This window comes from Carya illinoinensis, chromosome 5 (genome assembly GCF_018687715.1).
Source record: "Carya illinoinensis cultivar Pawnee chromosome 5, C.illinoinensisPawnee_v1, whole genome shotgun sequence".
NCBI lineage: Eukaryota > Viridiplantae > Streptophyta > Magnoliopsida > Fagales > Juglandaceae > Carya > Carya illinoinensis.
The window spans coordinates 49,658,657-49,680,403 of NC_056756.1; the positions used below are offsets into that span (position 1 = coordinate 49,658,657).

General features: G+C 33.4%; 1 protein-coding gene across 2 annotated transcripts; it reads left to right on the top strand.

Annotated features, from left to right (window-relative positions):
- The first annotated feature begins 517 nt into the window (after nt 1–517).
- Nucleotides 518–2,712, top strand: LOC122311901 (60S ribosomal protein L36-3-like). 2 transcript variants are annotated; one of them, XM_043126666.1, is made up of 4 exons: nt 518–666; nt 1,618–1,722; nt 2,131–2,330; nt 2,526–2,712. In XM_043126666.1, the coding sequence occupies exons 2-4, from the start codon at nt 1,621–1,623 to the stop codon at nt 2,554–2,556; spliced, it is 333 nt and encodes a 110-aa protein (XP_042982600.1). In that variant the 5' UTR covers nt 518–666; nt 1,618–1,620; the 3' UTR covers nt 2,557–2,712. The 2 variants fall into 2 exon arrangements, with proteins under 2 accessions (XP_042982600.1, XP_042982601.1); XM_043126667.1 differs by lacking the exon at nt 518–666 and adding an exon at nt 774–798.
- The last annotated feature ends 19,035 nt before the right edge of the window (nt 2,713–21,747 follow it).

Sequence of the window (21,747 nt, forward strand, 5' to 3'; positions counted from 1 at the left end):
AGTATAAGAATTAAATTAACATAGCAGGAATTAAAAAAAAAAAAAAATTGAAAGGATGCTGTGCAAGGAACCTAGACAAAATGACTTACGCCTGCAAATATAAATTTTTAAAATAAAATGCAGTGTAGTTCACACGTTATTGACAAAGAGTGCTGTTAAAGTGCCGGCCAGCTGTGATTGCCGGGTGTGTTCTTAGACAAAATCTATTTTATTTTTTTAGTTTTTAATTTTTTAATATTTTTAATTTTTTTTAAAAAACTAAAAAAAGAATTAGTATATTAATAGTTACTTTTTTAGTTAATAATAAATAAATTAAAAAATTATATACATGAGTGAACATGAAGGGACAAACTGAGTGACATTAGCATTATTACAAATTCCCATATATTTTTCGAATTTTATTACGTATAAAGAAGGTTATGTATTAATTCAATATTAATTTTTTATATTTAAAATTTAAAATAATACTATTTTTAATAAAATTTATTTTTTTAATCACATTAAATTAATACCTGTTTTAATATGGAGTTATCCTTCCAACGAGATTTTTTCGTATTTTTCTCGCCTCCTAGCAAGCTCGCCTATAAAAGCCATCACAAAAACCCTAGTCCCCTTTACTCTGAACGCCGCTCTCCACGCCTCGAATAGTCGAAGCGCTGACCGAAGGTAACAAAGCCCTATCCTATCTCTCAAATACTTTCTCTGATCCATAAGTCTGTAAATATAATCGACCAGTTTATCTTCTTGGCTGCTGAGGAAGTTAAAAAACACAAAACAGTTTAGATCTTTGATTTTAAGGTATTATCATAGTTTTTATTTTTTTTCATCTGCGAGACGAAAACTCAAGATGTCTAGGTTTTCTTTTCTTCATCTGAGATTTGAGGTTTTTCATACTAGGCGTCTGCATAAATATGTATATGTATGTATCTATATGTGTTGAGATTCTTTTGAAATGCGTGAGATCTTATTTGCTTGTAGAATGGCTTATTTGCACATTCGAAGTGTTTGTGAATATGTGAGAATGCTTGTTTGTTGCTCACATTTGTGTTAAAGAAAAATAAGCGCGTTATAATTCTGAAAGCCCGTTTTTATTTTTGTATCTTTCGGTTTAGTTTAAGAGTATCTGGGACTTAGTTTTGGTTATGTTTGGTTTCCAAATATTTGCAGAAATTTTGTAATAGATTCTTTTAAAACTTCAGACATATTTTCAAAACCATAAAATTGTTCTATTTTTCATAATGTCTCATCTCATCATGCCTAAGTTAAAAAAACAACTTTCACAAAAACCTAAAAACCACCACTCACAAAGATTTCGTCTAAATATATTTTCAATTTTAACTACGTATTTTCACAATCCCCCAATATAAAAACAAGAAAGTTTTACATAACATTCTGCTTGTTTTGTACTTGAGATCCGTATTGCAAGTTTGTTTTGATTGTCCAACTCAATATTGTAAGTTAGAGATTTTTAATTACATTTTGTTCTGGAAGTATTTTACTATCTGCGGTTCCAAATATGTTAGTATGCATGATGCTCGCTGAGTTTTAGGTTAAGACCAATGATGCATGTGCACTTTTTCATAGCTGAACATTAATCGAGTTGTATTTTCTAAGCAGGCAATGGCTCCTAAACAGCCAAATACTGGCCTTTTTGTGGGTTTAAATAAAGGCCATATTGTCACCAAGAAAGATTTGGCTCCTCGCCCCTCTGATCGCAAAGGAGTAAGTTAATTTTGTACCATGAATATATTTAGTAGAGCTCTCGTCTTTATGTGTTAATATTTCAGTTCATGTTGTGAAGTTCCCGGACGCTGGCTGCCAAACAAAAAAGGTCATGCTAATAAACTGTGATGATATAAGCATTTTATACTTTATAGCAAGAAGAGTACTTTTCAAAATGATATTAAGTAGCCTCTCAGGGTTCTAAGGTATTTTTTTTTTTTTAGTAGGGTGTGCCTAAGAAATATGTTTTGCTTTGGGTTTTGGTTTGCAATTCCAAATGGTTTAAAACAAAAGGTTTTTATTATAATTTAAAATTTCAGTTTCAGGATATTTTATATTTGTTGAGACTCTCTCTCTCTCTCTCTCTCTCTCTCTCTCTCTCGCCCCTAATTGTTTCTATACATGCAGAAAACAAGTAAAAGAGTCCACTTTGTGAGGAATTTGATCAGGGAAGTTGCTGGATTTGCACCATATGAGAAGCGGATCACTGAGCTTCTAAAAGTTGGTAAGGACAAGCGAGCACTGAAAGTCGCCAAAAGAAAGCTTGGAACCCACAAGAGGGCAAAGAAGAAGCGCGAGGAAATGTCCGGCGTTCTCCGCAAGATGAGGTAAATCTTCCCGGCAAATCTCTTGTACAAGTATTAACAAAAAAATATGAGTTTGAGATCTATTTTTTTTTTTTGGAGAAAGCACCATGGTTTAATACCCATTTGTATGGCATCTTGAAGGAAATGCTAAGTTTTTAGAGTTTAATCTTAAGTCACGATCTCTTATTGTTTCTTTTGTGCGAATCTTGCTTGTAGGTCTGGTGGAGCTGGAGAAAAGAAGAAGTGATCCAATAACTTATACAATATTTACGGTCCAGACTGCCCGATACTCGTTCCGAGTCTTTTCTATATTCTTTCCTTTAATTGAGACAAAATGTGAAGCACTTTTATGCGCATTTAGTATTTTGCTAGAATTGAGGTTCGACTCACCGTTTTGCTTGGATGTGCTGATCTTCATTGATGTTTTACGATATTGCATTCATGCGTCAATTCTTCAGGAACTTTACCAGAGAATATGCATGACGACTTATATTCGTTCTCATGACATTTCTTGTAGTATAATCAAGGGTCTATAAGCAGAGTCCTTGGGGGCAATAAAAAAAGTAATATATTACTAAGTTGCAACAAATTACTAACTAATGACTTAATAATCATAACTGAGCTTAGTGTTGTGTTTCCTAGTTCAAGCAACTTCAAAAATCTCCATTCGGATCTTGCAGGAATGAGAGAAATGAGGTCTTGGGTGGTTGGAAGCACTTTCGAATTTAGAAAGTATCTGTAGCGACTCCACAACCCTTGGGGGGTATGTATACCTGGTGGTGGTGGTCTCTCGCCAAATCGGTTATGACCCTACCATATTGTAACCAAATGGTGCTGTCTAGGCATTCGGATTATTTTTTGAAATTCTCCTATGCAAAATATTGCTTATGGATTTGAGATATGGTAAGAAAATTTGGATTTTGAAGTATGAGATGCTCAATATTATTTTATTTTGAACTTATCAAAACAATTTCAATTTTTCTATGACCGTTGGAACCGATGGTACAAAAGAAAAGAAAGATGACTTTAATTGTACGTTCAAAAGATTGAGACAAGAAAGTTTATAATACTAGGACAAATTCCAAAAGATTGAGACAAGAAAGTTTATAATACTAGGACAAATTCTCTTTAATACGGTAAGAATGATGCAAATCCAAATGATTTGGGACATCCAGATCCAAATTCTGATTGCATTGAACTAATCTAACAAGGTGAATCTTTGAAAATATGGCAAAAAAAAGTTAAATCTTTTTTGCATTGAGGCAATGGAAATTATTTTTTCCTAAATCTTTTATGCAGTTCATTTTTGTCTTCTTAGGAAATATTTCATTTCAAGTTTTGAAAGTGATTATGATTTCTATTTTAGCCAGCTTTTTGATAAGATTCTTATTTACGTGCATATTTAATTTTTATGTAATAATTTGGATTTTCACTTTTTTGAAAAATATCATAATTTGGAATTTTGCAGCTGTTTAAGCCTGGCTTAGGGGTTTCATAAAATAATTTTAAATTTTATCAATAATCAATATGTTTCAGAATTTTTTCAATGTGTTGCATCTTTTCTCAACCTCAACCCTTAGTTTTTGTTGGTTAAATAGTTGTCATTATAATTCTCATTTTGCCTGATGTCAAAAGGTCTTGATTCCTTCTACACATGTCCAGTAGCTATTTTAATCTTGGTGTTCTTGTGATTGGGCCTAATACCATATATGAGCCAAATTCAGTCACATAGAATGAATGTTTGAGCTTAGAAATCTCTAGGCACTTAGCCCCAAGTTTCTAGTGATGTGACCCATTATCAAAGGTTTTTATGCTCTCATTGTACATCAAATTCTAGCTTATTGTTTCCCAAGATTTAGGTAGCGAGCGTATCATTGCTTAGACTTGTTTCTTATCTATCTAATTACTTTTGGTTTCATTGAGTTCATGGATCATGGATGATATCATTCTAAGATGCTATTTTATCATGTGTTTAGAGCTCATCCTGTTGGAATCAAACCTCATGGTCAACTTGCCCAACCTAGTGGCAGAAGTTTCCCTAAACTTCAATTTTAGTGCATGCCATATATTCTTAGCAATGTTGTACCCCTCGAACCCATTGATAATGTCGTTGTGCATGCTGCTTAACATAGTAAAGCGCACACATCAAGCCAGCTTAAGCCAATTGTCAAAGTCTTTGTCATCCTTTTGGTATTGTTATGAATTCCCTTTCTCAAGCTTAATCAGAGAGTGAGTTAAGACCTCTCTCTCTCTCTCTCTCTCTCTCTCTCTCTCATTGAGCCCTCGCCCTCTCTCTCTCTTCTGTATCTCTCGCTTTCCTCAAGATTCAAGTCGGGCGAGGGGTTTATTTTTCCTAGAGCGAGGAACATGGGTGGGGTGATGTGCAGTTTAGAAAAATTCGACCGGCTGCTAAATATAATCTCTCTTTTTAGTTTGTTTGTTAAGTCTTTTTGTCTTCATTTTAGAGTTTTAGGGCTTTTTCATTATCAACAGGTTTCCATATCTAGTTGACCTATATAAGTTTTATTTAATTAATACACATATATATATAAATATAATGTTAAAAATTAGTTTTGATCTTTTTTAGATGAGGCACTTTGGGTGGATATTTTTTTTTTATATTTTTAAAAAGTTGAGGAAACTCTACTGTGTGGTAAGCATTGTCTAATTGGTAAAGTGATCTCAAAGAAGCTAATCCCTTTCGATGTCTTTTGAAATACCATGTAGAAGATTTGGAAGGTAGTTAGGCCTATAAGATTTTTGGAAATTGGTGCAAATATGTTTATCTTGGAGTTTCAGTCATTTGAGGATTTACTGAAAGCTAAACGTGGTTGTCCTTGGATGTTTGATAGACTTTTAGTGATCCTTCAGGAATTTGATAGTTATAAACCTATTTAGGATATGAAGTTTGGCAAGAAATTTTTCTAGATACAATTCCATAATCCCCTTTTGAGTGGCATGAATAAATTAGTAGGGGAGAGATTGGGCTTTGTTCTTTGCCATTGGGTGATGTTGATCAAAATGGTATAGGATGGGGAAAGTATCTAAGAGTTTGAGTTTACTCGATCTTTGTAAGCCAGTGCTTCGTGGTCTTATGGTTAACGCTGGAGTAAGTAATACATGGGTAAGTTGCAGGTATGAAAGGTTATGACAATTCTTTTTTTTTTTTTTTTTTTTGTGGTGTATTCTCCATGGATCAATTGGTTGAGTTCCTACAATGCCTATGCATTCTTCTAAGTCATAATCTTCCAATATGGAGTTTGGCTTAGGGTTGTGCAATCTACTACGATACACTCAGTTATGATTAGGATAATTGAGCAATTAAAGGAGGACAAGTTTCAACTGAAGATAGTGGGTGGTGAGTAATTGACCATCGGGGGTATGATAGTTAAGGGCAGTTCTTAGATGACGTAGAGTTTGGTCTCAAAGGGGACAGGTATGACAGCTATTGGTAATTCGTTGTTTACTAAAAATTAGGGACAATTAGATGAAAATATTCAAAATTTGAATGCTTGTATTCAAAAAATAACTGACCATGGGGAAAGTTCTAGGGGTAAACTGTAACAGCCCGCTAGAAATTCAATTAAGGAATTTCTATTGACTTTAGGAACCTCGTGAAAACTCTGTAAGTTTACACGAATCGACTAATCGCATAAATTTTAGCCTGTCAACATAGTTAGTGTTATCACTCACTATGGTGCCAGAAATGCGATTTTAATTATTTGAGATAGTTAAAAGTGCCAGAATACATTATAGTCTACACCACTAGGCTTAATTGAATATTTAAAATTTTTCAGTACTAAGTTTATTACGTTTATTAACTTGAAGATTACAGAGAGTTTGGATATGCATGATTAAATGCATATTTATATGAGTCATTGGATCATGTCATATATATGAAAATCCCTGAAAGAAATAAAATGGAGTACATAAAACATATACCAGAAGATAGAAACACAAATATGAATATTTGTGAAGTATTATTTTATTATCATAAAGCAAAATTACAGAAATTTGAGGCTCTTTGCCTCAATCTTTAAACGTTCTTGTTCTTCAAAAATCTGCATGCCTCTCCTATCTAAAGGAGTAGCCACTCGAAAAGAAGAGTTAAGCAAAGATTTGAAATCTCTGTTCTCTCGCTTTACTGCTTCTATCTTCATGTTGGATTCCATAAGAAGCCTCTGAAGCAGAGAAATACTCTCGTGGAGTTTGTCAACCCCACCCGTCCTGGATTGTAGTCGCTAAGAATATGCGACAATGGCTGATGAGTATCGGGTACCGAGACTCACAAGCTCGTAGATAAGTTCATTTTCTGACTTATTAGTCAGATCATTATTTGATTGCATAATAGCACCTACGGAAGAAGCAGAAACAACTGGTGAACGAGGTGCATAATACCTCATGTTTTGGCAATGAGAAGATTGCTGAGCCATTGCAAAGTGAGTAAGCAAAAAGAGATTGCAGAGTAAGAATGCAGACTAATTTCAGAAAAGTGAAGAAGATGAGATGAGAAAGAAAATGAACTGAATAATTCTTTTATAGAGAAAATTATGACGAATCATCTCTCGTGAATCATTTCTCTACAAGAGACAAGGGCAATGTAGTATCATAGCTGCGGTGCCTGATAATTACAGAAGAACAAAGTAGTGTCATAGCTATGCGGCGCCTGACAACTACAGAAGACCTATAAAAATCACGCGGATCAGAGTTGTCTGGTCTAAAACAGAGTGCCACCGATTTTGTTAAAAAGAGAGAGGTTAACGGTTTAATTTTGATGAATTTTCTACTAACTATGGTATTTACAAGAACATTTAAAGTATATCACCTATGTTTTTCTAAAGAAGAGTTTCGGAATATTATTTACTTAAAGTTTTAGGTTTGGAGAGTATGTCGTTACAACTTGGCCAACCTTGTGCAAAGAAGTATAATCTAATTGTTGATTAAAGTAAGAGAGTTAAGGAATGACATAATCTTAAAGGCAAATATATACGGGATAGACAGTAGGTTGGTAAGCAACACCTCCTCATTAAATTTCTATTTCTTATTTAATTCGATTTCGAGGACGAAATCTTTTTTTTAGGAGGGGAGTTTGTAACAGCCCGCTAGAAATTCAATTAAGGAATTTCTATTGACTTTAGGAACCTCGTGAAAACTCTGTAAGTTTACACGAATCGACTAATCGCATAAATTTTAGCCTGTCAACATAGTTAGTGTTATCACTCACTATGGTGCCAGAAATGCGATTTTAATTATTTGAGATAGTTAAAAGTGTCAGAATACATTATAGTCTACACCACTAGGCTTAATTGAATATTTAGAATTTTTCAGTACTAAGTTTATTACGTTTATTTTTGGAGTGAATAGTAACCTCGGTAAATGTACTGAGCGCAGTGTTTTCAAAATCATAGTGTGAAATATCCAAATTAGGATAGCGATATTTTATTTGGACACTTGGCAAGATCTTAACCACACATAATGAATAGTATTAGATACTTGGCACAAAGAGAAACCATTAGATGGAATTGTGAAGGAAATCAAGGTGTGAGATCATGACACCTAAGCAAAATACACATTTGAAAAATATCTTAAGAATAGAGATTTAAAATACACATAGAAAGATTTTAGCCACCTTACTCTTCCAAGTCTACTCCACATTTGGAAAATATATTGAGCTGATTTTTATAGATATTATTGGATAGAATATTTTGAGATAATATTTTATAGATATTTTGGGTAGGAGAAAACCACACTCAACTCTCAACTCCAGCCTTATCATCTCCCTTATCTCTTCCATAAGCATCTACAGCCATCACCCACGAACTTATCTTCATTTACACGTTTCTTTAAAAGAATATCAAACATTCTCTCTCGGACAGCTTTTAGGAGTTCTTTTGCATGCCCATTTCGAAGCTGTTGTAAGTGTTTTATCATAAAGTCTCCTTCATATAAGTTGTTCCTTTTTGAGTCTAGTTTACATGGATATCTTATTTGCCCCATTTGAAGATCATTTGGTCAGTAAAATATTGTGTAAACTATAGAAAGGTCATTCTGGGAGATAAACTGGAGAATATGTTATAGTTTGGAGTTTTTGACCAAGCTAATGGATAGATATTGGTCCGAAATTTTTATGGAGTGTTGTTAACATGTATATATGACTATTGGTTGAGGATTTTTGCATGATTGAAGGTTTTGATGAAATGTTTGCTTAGATTTAGAAACTTAGAAACTGGAAGAAGAAAAACAGTTTCTATTTTGAGAAAGTTTAACTCTTTGGTGGTCTAAACCTATTCTAATGACTTTGATAATGTTATTGGAGGATCCTAAGCATCTTATATACATGTTATATTATTATTTTGAAGATATTTGATGTTAGTTTCAAAGATATGAAATTTTATACAAAGAGATAACCAGATAATCCAAAGTGTGGATGTTCTTGGCTAAATTTATGTTTTGGTTAATTTTTAACCATGTGATCTTGAATTAGAAGCTTATATATGTTTTAGGACATCTTTTTAAACCATGTGATGGTTTGGTTTGAAGATCACATATTTATAAGTCATAGATCAAAAGGTTGATCAAAACAAGTTGGAAACAAAAATCAATAGAAATAGCATATGAGAATTTCAGCCCTATGGAGTTTTAATAGTTGTGATTAGTTTTAAATTTTTCTAAATTGATATTTAAGTTGAGGATAAAATTTACATGAGGCATGTAAATTTGGGTGACTTTTGGAGTTAGTATGCAAAATCCTTAAGTTATGGGTAAAACGGTCATTTTCCTACATGTAGAAAGTAAAATGGAAATTTTACTCTTTAAGTTAGTATTTTTCCATATTTCAAATTATTAGTGATTTAGTACTAACTTTTAGAATCACTAATTACAGTTCCTCGTGATCGCGCTTGAGGTTTTATAAGAAACGCGGAGATTGAGGTAAGTTAGCTTTTAACTTACTAGCAGTCTACTGTGTATGTGTGCTAAGTAAAAGAACTACAGTGTATGTATGTATGTTATCATATGTGTCATGCCATGTAAAGTTATCATGTAATTGTCTATTATACAGAATTTATTCTGTCATCAATTTCTATCTGTTACATAATATATTCTGTTATATATTACTGTACATTACAAGTACGTCATGCTAAGTATGTCATCCATTACATGTAAGTCATGTAATATTCACTGTTGCAAGTATGTCATGTTAAATATGTTGTCTATTATATGTTATGTCATGTTATGAAATGTTTTTATCTCAAGTTGGTCATGTATTTCAAGTTATGTTAAGTCAAGTTTGTGTAGAATACATGGGGCCACAACAACTGTGGAGTATGTATTTACACGTAGAATACATGGGGCCACAACAACTGTGGAGTATGTATTTTTTATGTTAAGTCAAGTTTACGTAGAATACATGGGGCCACAACAACTGTGGAGTATGTATTTAACTGCATTGTGATGTGTAGAATGCATGGGGCCACAACAACTGTGGAGTATGTATTTTTCATGTTAAGTCAAGTTTATGTAGAATACATGGGGTCACAACAACTGTGGAGTATGTATTTAACTGCATAGTGATGTGTAGAATACATGGGGCCACAACAACTGTGGAGTATGTATTTTTAATGTTAAGTCAAGTTTGTGTAGAATACATGGGGCCACAACAACTGTGGAGTATGTATTTGCACGTAGAATACATGGGGCCACAACAACTGTGGAGTATGTATTTTCATGTTAATTCAAGTTTCAGAGCAAGTTCATGCTAAGTCAAGTTGCAAGTCAAGTTCAGTTCATGTTTCAATTTAAGTTATGTCAATTATGCTATGTTGTATGTCAAGTTATGCTTTAATTACTTATGAATTTGATTATGCATTTATGCTTTTACTGTCATACATGCATTATTAGTCTGTATGGAAGTTTTTTGTTAACTTGCTGAGATTTGTAATCAAATCTCACTGTGGTAGTCCCAACTACCATTCCCCCCGAATGGTAGATCTTGTTACAGGACCTGAAGGAGGATCAGGAGTTGACCAACTAGACACAGTCGACTGAACGACGGTGCGTCGTTAATGTTAATATAGTAGTTAAATTACTACTTGTACGATGGAGTTGCATCTCCAGTACTATTGGATCATAACTATTTTGGAATAGTGCTGTGATCTTAGTTATTCAATGGATCTTTATGTATGAAGTATGTTTTAAGTATTGGGATATTTCCAGTTTGGTGCATAGTATTGCTAAAGAAAAAAATTATCCGCTGCGAATATTGCATAATGTTAGATGCATGTTAGGATTATTGCATCTTATATGTCATGAACGGGGGCAGGTAACCTTGTGTTGCATGTCTCGACACTTCAAATGTCCGTCCTATCTCAAACGGAATTTGGGGGCGTCACAGGGTGGTATCAGAGCAATACGTCTCTGGGCAGTAAATCCACATGTCCTTAGGAAATGCACCAAACATTAGGCTTGAATTTCTTAAGGTATGAAGGGTAGTATGTGGTTTTAATATATATGCTCGTGTGTTTCAAGAAGGGACACATGACTCGTGATAGAATACCTCGGAATCCTAAGGGAGATAACAATCAAGAGGATCAGAATTTCCCGATGGATGAAGAATTAGTTGAGGTAAACATAGTTAACGTTGATCTGATTGCAATTGATGGTAGTATTGCATTATTGTTATTTTGGAGTAGGTCAAGTCATTGGAGTTTGTAAATTGTACATTGTTTGATTCAAACGAGTCATTGTTTCTATTAATTGTGGTGCTTGAGAATTCAGCTTGGAAGCTAAATTGTTACCCTAGTGGTAAGAGTAACAATTTTCATTAGAAGTATTATTGTTCATACCAATGTAGATATAGAATACCTTTTAGTAATATGAGAAAGGATATGTAGGATTGATAAGTGGTATTCCACATATTTGGAGAATTGTTTTGATTCGGAGAATACGATAGAAATTGTGTTTGGAAGAGTAATTTGATTAGGAGAAACTTTAGCCTTAGTAGAATTTATTTATGATAATAGTATTACCACGCCTCCAGTAAATGATTTCTGGTAAAGCACTATCTTTATGGATACATAGATCGATATTCTTTTGAAGACTATTATATGGGGAGTAAAATCTTGGTCTTGAGGATTTATGTGAACATTAGGAACAAATCATTTAGAGTTAGAATAATTGATAACTTATGATGGATATAAGAGTTATGACAATCATAAGAGAGAAAGTTTCAAGTTTAAGTTATTAACTGGTCAGTTATCAAAGTACCACCTAGGAAGATGACTGATTGTTGCGATTATAAAGAAGTAAGTTAGTCCTAGACCAGTAGAACTCCTTGAGGTTTTTATTAACTTGAAGATTACTGAGAGTTTGGATATGCATGATTAAATGCATATTTATATGAGTCATTGGATCATGTCATATATATGAAAATCCCTGAAAGAAATAAAATGGAGTACATAAAACATATACCAGAAGATAGAAACACAAATATGAATATTTGTGAAGTATTATTTTATTATCATAAAGCAAAATTACAGAAATTTGAGGCTCTTTGCCTCAATCTTTAAACGTTCTTGCTCTTCAAAAATCTGCATGCCTCTCCTATCTAAAGGAGTAGCCACTCGAAAAGAAGAGTTAAGCAAAGATTTTAAATCTCTGTTCTCTCGTTTTACTGCTTCTATCTTCATGTTGGATTCCATAAGAAGCCTCTGAAGCAGAGAAATACTCTCGTGGAGTTTGTCAACCCCACCCGTCCTAGATTGTAGTCGCTGAGAATATGCGACAATGGCTGATGAGTATCGGGTACCGAGACTCACAAGCTCGTAGATAAGTTCATTTTCTGACTTATTAGTCAGATCATTATTTGATTGCATAATAGCACCTACGGAAGAAGCAGAAACAACTAGTGAACGAGGTGCATAATACCTCATGTTTTGGCAATGAGAAGATTGCTGAGCCATTGCAAAGTGAGTAAGCAAAAAGAGATTGCAGAGTAAGAATGCAGACTAATTTCAGAAAAGTGAAGAAGATGAGATGAGAAAGAAAATGAACTGAATAATTCTTTTATAGAGAAAATTATGACGAATCATCTCTCGTGAATCATTTCTCTACAAGAGACAAGGGCAATGTAGTATCATAGCTGCGGTGCCTGATAATTACAGAAGAACAAAGTAGTGTCATAGCTATGCGGCGCCTGACAACTACAGAAGACCTATAAAAATCACGCGGATCAGAGTTGTCTGGTCTAAAACAGAGTGCCACCGATTTTGTTAAAAAGAGAGAGGTTAACGGTTTAATTTTGATGAATTTTCTACTAACTATGGTATTTACAAGAACATTTAAAGTATATCACCTATGTTTTTCTAAAGAAGAGTTTCGGAATATTATTTACTTAAAGTTTTAGGTTTGGAGAGTATGTCGTTACAACTTGGCCAACCTTGTGCAAAGAAGTATAATCTAATTGTTGATTAAAGTAAGAGAGTTAAGGAATGACATAATCTTAAAGGCAAATATATACGGGATAGACAGTAGGTTGGTAAGCAACACCTCCTCATTAAATTTCTATTTCTTATTTAATTCGATTTCGAGGACGAAATCTTTTTTTTAGGAGGGGAGTTTGTAACAGCCCGCTAGAAATTCAATTAAGGAATTTCTATTGACTTTAGGAACCTCGTGAAAACTCTGTAAGTTTACACGAATCGACTAATCGCATAAATTTTAGCCTGTCAACATAGTTAGTGTTATCACTCACTATGGTGCCAGAAATGCGATTTTAATTATTTGAGATAGTTAAAAGTGTCAGAATACATTATAGTCTACACCACTAGGCTTAATTGAATATTTAGAATTTTTCAGTACTAAGTTTATTACGTTTATTTTTGGAGTGAATAGTAACCTCGGTAAATGTACTGAGCGCAGTGTTTTCAAAATCATAGTGTGAAATATCCAAATTAGGATAGCGATATTTTATTTGGACACTTGGCAAGATCTTAACCACACATAATGAATAGTATTAGATACTTGGCACAAAGAGAAACCATTAGATGGAATTGTGAAGGAAATCAAGGTGTGAGATCATGACACCTAAGCAAAATACACATTTGAAAAATATCTTAAGAATAGAGATTTAAAATACACATAGAAAGATTTTAGCCACCTTACTCTTCCAAGTCTACTCCACATTTGGAAAATATATTGAGCTGATTTTTATAGATATTATTGGATAGAATATTTTGAGATAATATTTTATAGATATTTTGGGTAGGAGAAAACCACACTCAACTCTCAACTCCAGCCTTATCATCTCCCTTATCTCTTCCATAAGCATCTACAGCCATCACCCACGAACTTATCTTCATTTACACGTTTCTTTAAAAGAATATCAAACATTCTCTCTCGGACAGCTTTTAGGAGTTCTTTTGCATGCCCATTTCGAAGCTGTTGTAAGTGTTTTATCATAAAGTCTCCTTCATATAAGTTGTTCCTTTTTGAGTCTCGTTTACATGGATATCTTATTTGCCCCATTTGAAGATCATTTGGTCAGTAAAATATTGTGTAAACTATAGAAAGGTCATTCTGGGAGATAAACTGGAGAATATGTTATAGTTTGGAGTTTTTGACCAAGCTAATGGATAGATATTGGTCCGAAATTTTTATGGAGTGTTGTTAACATGTATATATGACTATTGGTTGAGGATTTTTGCATGATTGAAGGTTTTGATGAAATATTTGCTTAGATTTAGAAACTTAGAAACTGGAAGAAGAAAAACAGTTTCTATTTTGAGAAAGTTTAACTCTTTGGTGGTCTAAACCTATTCTAATGACTTTGATAATGTTATTGGAGGATCCTAAGCATCTTATATACATGTTATATTATTATTTTGAAGATATTTGATGTTAGTTTCAAAGATATGAAATTTTATACAAAGAGATATTCAGATAATCCAAAGTGTGGATGTTCTTGGCTAAATTTATGTTTTGGTTAATTTTTAACCATGTGATCTTGAATTAGAAGCTTATATATGTTTTAGGACATCTTTTTAAACCATGTGATGGTTTGGTTTGAAGATCACATATTTATAAGTCATAGATCAAAAGGTTGATCAAAACAAGTTGGAAACAAAAATCAATAGAAATAGCATATGAGAATTTCGGCCCTATGGAGTTTTAATAGTTGTGATTAGTTTTAAATTTTTCTAAATTGATATTTAAGTTGAGGATAAAATTTACATGAGGCATGTAAATTTGGGTGACTTTTGGAATTAGTATGCAAAATCCTTAAGTTATGGGTAAAACGGTCATTTTCCTACATGTAGAAAGTAAAATGGAAATTTTACTCTTTAAGTTAGTATTTTTCCATATTTCAAATTATTAGTGATTTAGTACTAACTTTTAGAATCACTAATTACAGTTCCTCGTGATCGCGCTTGAGGTTTTATAAGAAACGCGGAGATCGAGGTAAGTTAGCTTTTAACTTACTAGCAGTCTACTGTGTATGTGTGCTAAGTAAAAGAACTACAGTGTATGTATGTATGTTATCATATGTGTCATGCCATGTAAAGTTATCATGTAATTGTCTATTATACAGAATTTATTCTGTCATCAATTTTTATCTGTTACATAATATATTCTGTTATATATTACTGTACATTACAAGTACGTCATGCTAAGTATGTCATCCATTACATGTAAGTCATGTAATATTCACTGTTGCAAGTATGTCATGTTAAATATGTTGTCTATTATATGTTATGTCATGTTATGAAATGTTTTTATCTCAAGTTGGTCATGTATTTCAAGTTATGTTAAGTCAAGTTTGTGTAGAATACATGGGGCCACAACAACTGTGGAGTATGTATTTACACGTAGAATACATGGGGCCACAACAACTGTGGAGTATGTATTTTTTATGTTAAGTCAAGTTTACGTAGAATACATGGGGCCACAACAACTGTGGAGTATGTATTTAACTGCATTGTGATGTGTAGAATGCATGGGGCCACAACAACTGTGGAGTATGTATTTTTCATGTTAAGTCAAGTTTATGTAGAATACATGGGGCCACAACAACTGTGGAGTATGTATTTAACTGTATAGTGATGTGTAGAATACATGGGGCCACAACAACTGTGGAGTATGTATTTTTAATGTTAAGTCAAGTTTGTGTAGAATACATGGGGCCACAACAACTGTGGAGTATGTATTTGCACGTAGAATACATGGGGCCACAACAACTGTGGAGTATGTATTTTCATGTTAATTCAAGTTTCAGAGTAAGTTCATGCTAAGTCAAGTTGCAAGTCAAGTTCAGTTCATGTTTCAATTTAAGTTATGTCAATTATGCTATGTTGTATGTCAAGTTATGCTTTAATTACTTATGAATTTGATTATGCATTTATGCTTTTACTGTCATACATGCATTATTAGTCTGTATGGAAGTTTTTTGTTAACTTGCTGAGATTTGTAATCAAATCTCACTGTGGTAGTCCCAACTACCATTCCCCCCGAATGGTAGATCTTGTTACAGGACCTGAAGGAGGATCAGGAGTTGACCAACTAGACACAGTCGACTGAACGACGGTGCGTCGTTAATGTTAATATAGTAGTTAAATTACTACTTGTACGATGGAGTTGCATCTCCAGTACTATTGGATCATAACTATTTTGGAATAGTGCTGTGATCTTAGTTATTCAATGGATCTTTATGTATGAAGTATGTTTTAAGTATTGGGATATTTCCAGTTTGGTGCATAGTATTGCTAAAGAAAAAAATTATCCGCTGCGAATATTGCATAATGTTAGATGCATGTTAGGATTATTGCATCTTATATGTCATGAACGGGGGCAGGTAACCTTGTGTTGCATGTCTCGACACTTCAAATGTCCGTCCTATCTCAAACGGAATTTGGGGGCGTCACAGGGTGGTATCAGAGCAATACGTCTCTGGGCAGTAAATCCACATGTCCTTAGGAAATGCACCAAACATTAGGCTTGAATTTCTTAAGGTATGAAGGGTAGTATGTGGTTTTAATATATATGCTCGTGTGTTTCAAGAAGGGACACATGACTCGTGATAGAATACCTCGGAATCCTAAGGGAGATAACAATCAAGAGGATCAGAATTTCCCGATGGATGAAGAATTAGTTGAGGTAAACATAGTTAACGTTGATCTGATTGCAATTGATGGTAGTATTGCATTATTGTTATTTTGGAGTAGGTCAAGTCATTGGAGTTTGTAAATTGTACATTGTTTGATTCAAACGAGTCATTGTTTCTATTAATTGTGGTGCTTGAGAATTCAGCTTGGAAGCTAAATTGTTACCCTAGTGGTAAGAGTAACAATTTTCATTAGAAGTATTATTGTTCATACCAATGTAGATATAGAATACCTTTTAGTAATATGAGAAAGGATATGTAGGATTGATAAGTGGTATTCCACATATTTGGAGAATTGTTTTGATTCGGAGAATACGAAAGAAATTGTGTTTGGAAGAGTAATTTGATTAGGAGAAACTTTAGCCTTAGTAGAATTTATTTATGATAATAGTATTACCACGCCTCCAGTAAATGATTTCTGGTAAAGCACTATCTTTATGGATACATAGATCGATCTTCTTTTGAAGACTATTATATGGGGAGTAAAATCTTGGTCTTGAGGATTTATGTGAACATTAGGAACAAATCATTTAGAGTTAGAATAATTGATAACTTATGATGGATATAAGAGTTATGACAATCATAAGAGAGAAAGTTTCAAGTTTAAGTTATTAACTGGTCAGTTATCAAAGTACCACCTAGGAAGATGACTGATTGTTGCGATTATAAAGAAGTAAGTTAGTCCTAGACCAGTAGAACTCCTTGAGGTTTTTATTAACTTGAAGATTACTGAGAGTTTGGATATGCATGATTAAATGCATATTTATATGAGTCATTGGATCATGTCATATATATGAAAATCCCTGAAAGAAATAAAATGGAGTACATAAAACATATACCAGAAGATAGAAACACAAATATGAATATTTGTGAAGTATTATTTTATTATCATAAAGCAAAATTACAGAAATTTGAGGCTCTTTGCCTCAATCTTTAAACGTTCTTGCTCTTCAAAAATCTGCATGCCTCTCCTATCTAAAGGAGTAGCCACTCGAAAAGAAGAGTTAAGCAAAGATTTTAAATCTCTGTTCTCTCGTTTTACTGCTTCTATCTTCATGTTGGATTCCATAAGAAGCCTCTGAAGCAGAGAAATACTCTCGTGGAGTTTGTCAACCCCACCCGTCCTGGATTGTAGTCGCTGAGAATATGCGACAATGGCTGATGAGTATCGGGTACCGAGACTCACAAGCTCGTAGATAAGTTCATTTTCTGACTTATTAGTCAGATCATTATTTGATTGCATAATAGCACCTACGGAAGAAGCAGAAACAACTAGTGAACGAGGTGCATAATACCTCATGTTTTGGCAATGAGAAGATTGCTGAGCCATTGCAAAGTGAGTAAGCAAAAAGAGATTGCAGAGTAAGAATGCAGACTAATTTCAGAAAAGTGAAGAAGATGAGATGAGAAAGAAAATGAACTGAATAATTCTTTTATAGAGAAAATTATGACGAATCATCTCTCGTGAATCATTTCTCTACAAGAGACAAGGGCAATGTAGTATCATAGCTGCGGTGCCTGATAATTACAGAAGAACAAAGTAGTGTCATAGCTATGCGGCGCCTGACAACTACAGAAGACCTATAAAAATCACGCGGATCAGAGTTGTCTGGTCTAAAACAGAGTGCCACCGATTTTGTTAAAAAGAGAGAGGTTAACGGTTTAATTTTGATGAATTTTCTACTAACTATGGTATTTACAAGAACATTTAAAGTATATCACCTATGTTTTTCTAAAGAAGAGTTTCGGAATATTATTTACTTAAAGTTTTAGGTTTGGAGAGTATGTCGTTACAACTTGGCCAACCTTGTGCAAAGAAGTATAATCTAATTGTTGATTAAAGTAAGAGAGTTAAGGAATGACATAATCTTAAAGGCAAATATATACGGGATAGACAGTAGGTTGGTAAGCAACACCTCCTCATTAAATTTCTATTTCTTATTTAATTCGATTTCGAGGACGAAATCTTTTTTTTAGGAGGGGAGTTTGTAACAGCCCGCTAGAAATTCAATTAAGGAATTTCTATTGACTTTAGGAACCTCGTGAAAACTCTGTAAGTTTACACGAATCGACTAATCGCATAAATTTTAGCCTGTCAACATAGTTAGTGTTATCACTCACTATGGTGCCAGAAATGCGATTTTAATTATTTGAGATAGTTAAAAGTGTCAGAATACATTATAGTCTACACCACTAGGCTTAATTGAATATTTAGAATTTTTCAGTACTAAGTTTATTACGTTTATTTTTGGAGTGAATAGTAACCTCGGTAAATGTACTGAGCGCAGTGTTTTCAAAATCATAGTGTGAAATATCCAAATTAGGATAGCGATATTTTATTTGGACACTTGGCAAGATCTTAACCACACATAATGAATAGTATTAGATACTTGGCACAAAGAGAAACCATTAGATGGAATTGTGAAGGAAATCAAGGTGTGAGATCATGACACCTAAGCAAAATACACATTTGAAAAATATCTTAAGAATAGAGATTTAAAATACACATAGAAAGATTTTAGCCACCTTACTCTTCCAAGTCTACTCCACATTTGGAAAATATATTGAGCTGATTTTTATAGATATTATTGGATAGAATATTTTGAGATAATATTTTATAGATATTTTGGGTAGGAGAAAACCACACTCAACTCTCAACTCCAGCCTTATCATCTCCCTTATCTCTTCCATAAGCATCTACAGCCATCACCCACGAACTTATCTTCATTTACACGTTTCTTTAAAAGAATATCAAACATTCTCTCTCGGACAGCTTTTAGGAGTTCTTTTGCATGCCCATTTCGAAGCTGTTGTAAGTGTTTTATCATAAAGTCTCCTTCATATAAGTTGTTCCTTTTTGAGTCTAGTTTACATGGATATCTTATTTGCCCCATTTGAAGATCATTTGGTCAGTAAAATATTGTGTAAACTATAGAAAGGTCATTCTGGGAGATAAACTGGAGAATATGTTATAGTTTGGAGTTTTTGACCAAGCTAATGGATAGATATTGGTCCGAAATTTTTATGGAGTGTTGTTAACATGTATATATGACTATTGGTTGAGGATTTTTGCATGATTGAAGGTTTTGATGAAATATTTGCTTAGATTTAGAAACTTAGAAACTGGAAGAAGAAAAACAGTTTCTATTTTGAGAAAGTTTAACTCTTTGGTGGTCTAAACCTATTCTAATGACTTTGATAATGTTATTGGAGGATCCTAAGCATCTTATATACATGTTATATTATTATTTTGAAGATATTTGATGTTAGTTTCAAAGATATGAAATTTTATACAAAGAGATATTCAGATAATCCAAAGTGTGGATGTTCTTGGCTAAATTTATGTTTTGGTTAATTTTTAACCATGTGATCTTGAATTAGAAGCTTATATATGTTTTAGGACATCTTTTTAAACCATGTGATGGTTTGGTTTGAAGATCACATATTTATAAGTCATAGATCAAAAGGTTGATCAAAACAAGTTGGAAACAAAAATCAATAGAAATAGCATATGAGAATTTCGGCCCTATGGAGTTTTAATAGTTGTGATTAGTTTTAAATTTTTCTAAATTGATATTTAAGTTGAGGATAAAATTTACATGAGGCATGTAAATTTGGGTGACTTTTGGAATTAGTATGCAAAATCCTTAAGTTATGGGTAAAACGGTCATTTTCCTACATGTAGAAAGTAAAATGGAAATTTTACTCTTTAAGTTAGTATTTTTCCATATTTCAAATTATTAGTGATTTAGTACTAACTTTTAGAATCACTAATTACAGTTCCTCGTGATCGCGCTTGAGGTTTTATAAGAAACGCGGAGATCGAGGTAAGTTAGCTTTTAACTTACTAGCAGTCTACTGTGTATGTGTGCTAAGTAAAAGAACTACAGTGTATGTATGTATGTTATCATATGTGTCATGCCATGTAAAGTTATCATGTAATTGTCTATTATACAGAATTTATTCTGTCATCAATTTTTATCTGTTACATAATATATTCTGTTATATATTACTGTACATTACAAGTACGTCATGCTAAGTATGTCATCCATTACATGTAAGTCATGTAATATTCACTGTTGCAAGTATGTCATGTTAAATATGTTGTCTATTATATGTTATGTCATGTTATGAAATGTTTTTATCTCAAGTTGGTCATGTATTTCAAGTTATGTTAAGTCAAGTTTGTGTAGAATACATGGGGCCACAACAACTGTGGAGTATGTATTTACACGTAGAATACATGGGGCCACAACAACTGTGGAGTATGTATTTTTTATGTTAAGTCAAGTTTACGTAGAATACATGGGGCCACAACAACTGTGGAGTATGTATTTAACTGCATTGTGATGTGTAGAATGCATGGGGCCACAACAACTGTGGAGTATGTATTTTTCATGTTAAGTCAAGTTTATGTAGAATACATGGGGCCACAACAACTGTGGAGTATGTATTTAACTGTATAGTGATGTGTAGAATACATGGGGCCACAACAACTGTGGAGTATGTATTTTTAATGTTAAGTCAAGTTTGTGTAGAATACATGGGGCCACAACAACTGTGGAGTATGTATTTGCACGTAGAATACATGGGGCCACAACAACTGTGGAGTATGTATTTTCATGTTAATTCAAGTTTCAGAGTAAGTTCATGCTAAGTCAAGTTGCAAGTCAAGTTCAGTTCATGTTTCAATTTAAGTTATGTCAATTATGCTATGTTGTATGTCAAGTTATGCTTTAATTACTTATGAATTTGATTATGCATTTATGCTTTTACTGTCATACATGCATTATTAGTCTGTATGGAAGTTTTTTGTTAACTTGCTGAGATTTGTAATCAAATCTCACTGTGGTAGTCCCAACTACCATTCCCCCCGAATGGTAGATCTTGTTACAGGACCTGAAGGAGGATCAGGAGTTGACCAACTAGACACAGTCGACTGAACGACGGTGCGTCGTTAATGTTAATATAGTAGTTAAATTACTACTTGTACGATGGAGTTGCATCTCCAGTACTATTGGATCATAACTATTTTGGAATAGTGCTGTGATCTTAGTTATTCAATGGATCTTTATGTATGAAGTATGTTTTAAGTATTGGGATATTTCCAGTTTGGTGCATAGTATTGCTAAAGAAAAAAATTATCCGCTGCGAATATTGCATAATGTTAGATGCATGTTAGGATTATTGCATCTTATATGTCATGAACGGGGGCAGGTAACCTTGTGTTGCATGTCTCGACACTTCAAATGTCCGTCCTATCTCAAACGGAATTTGGGGGCG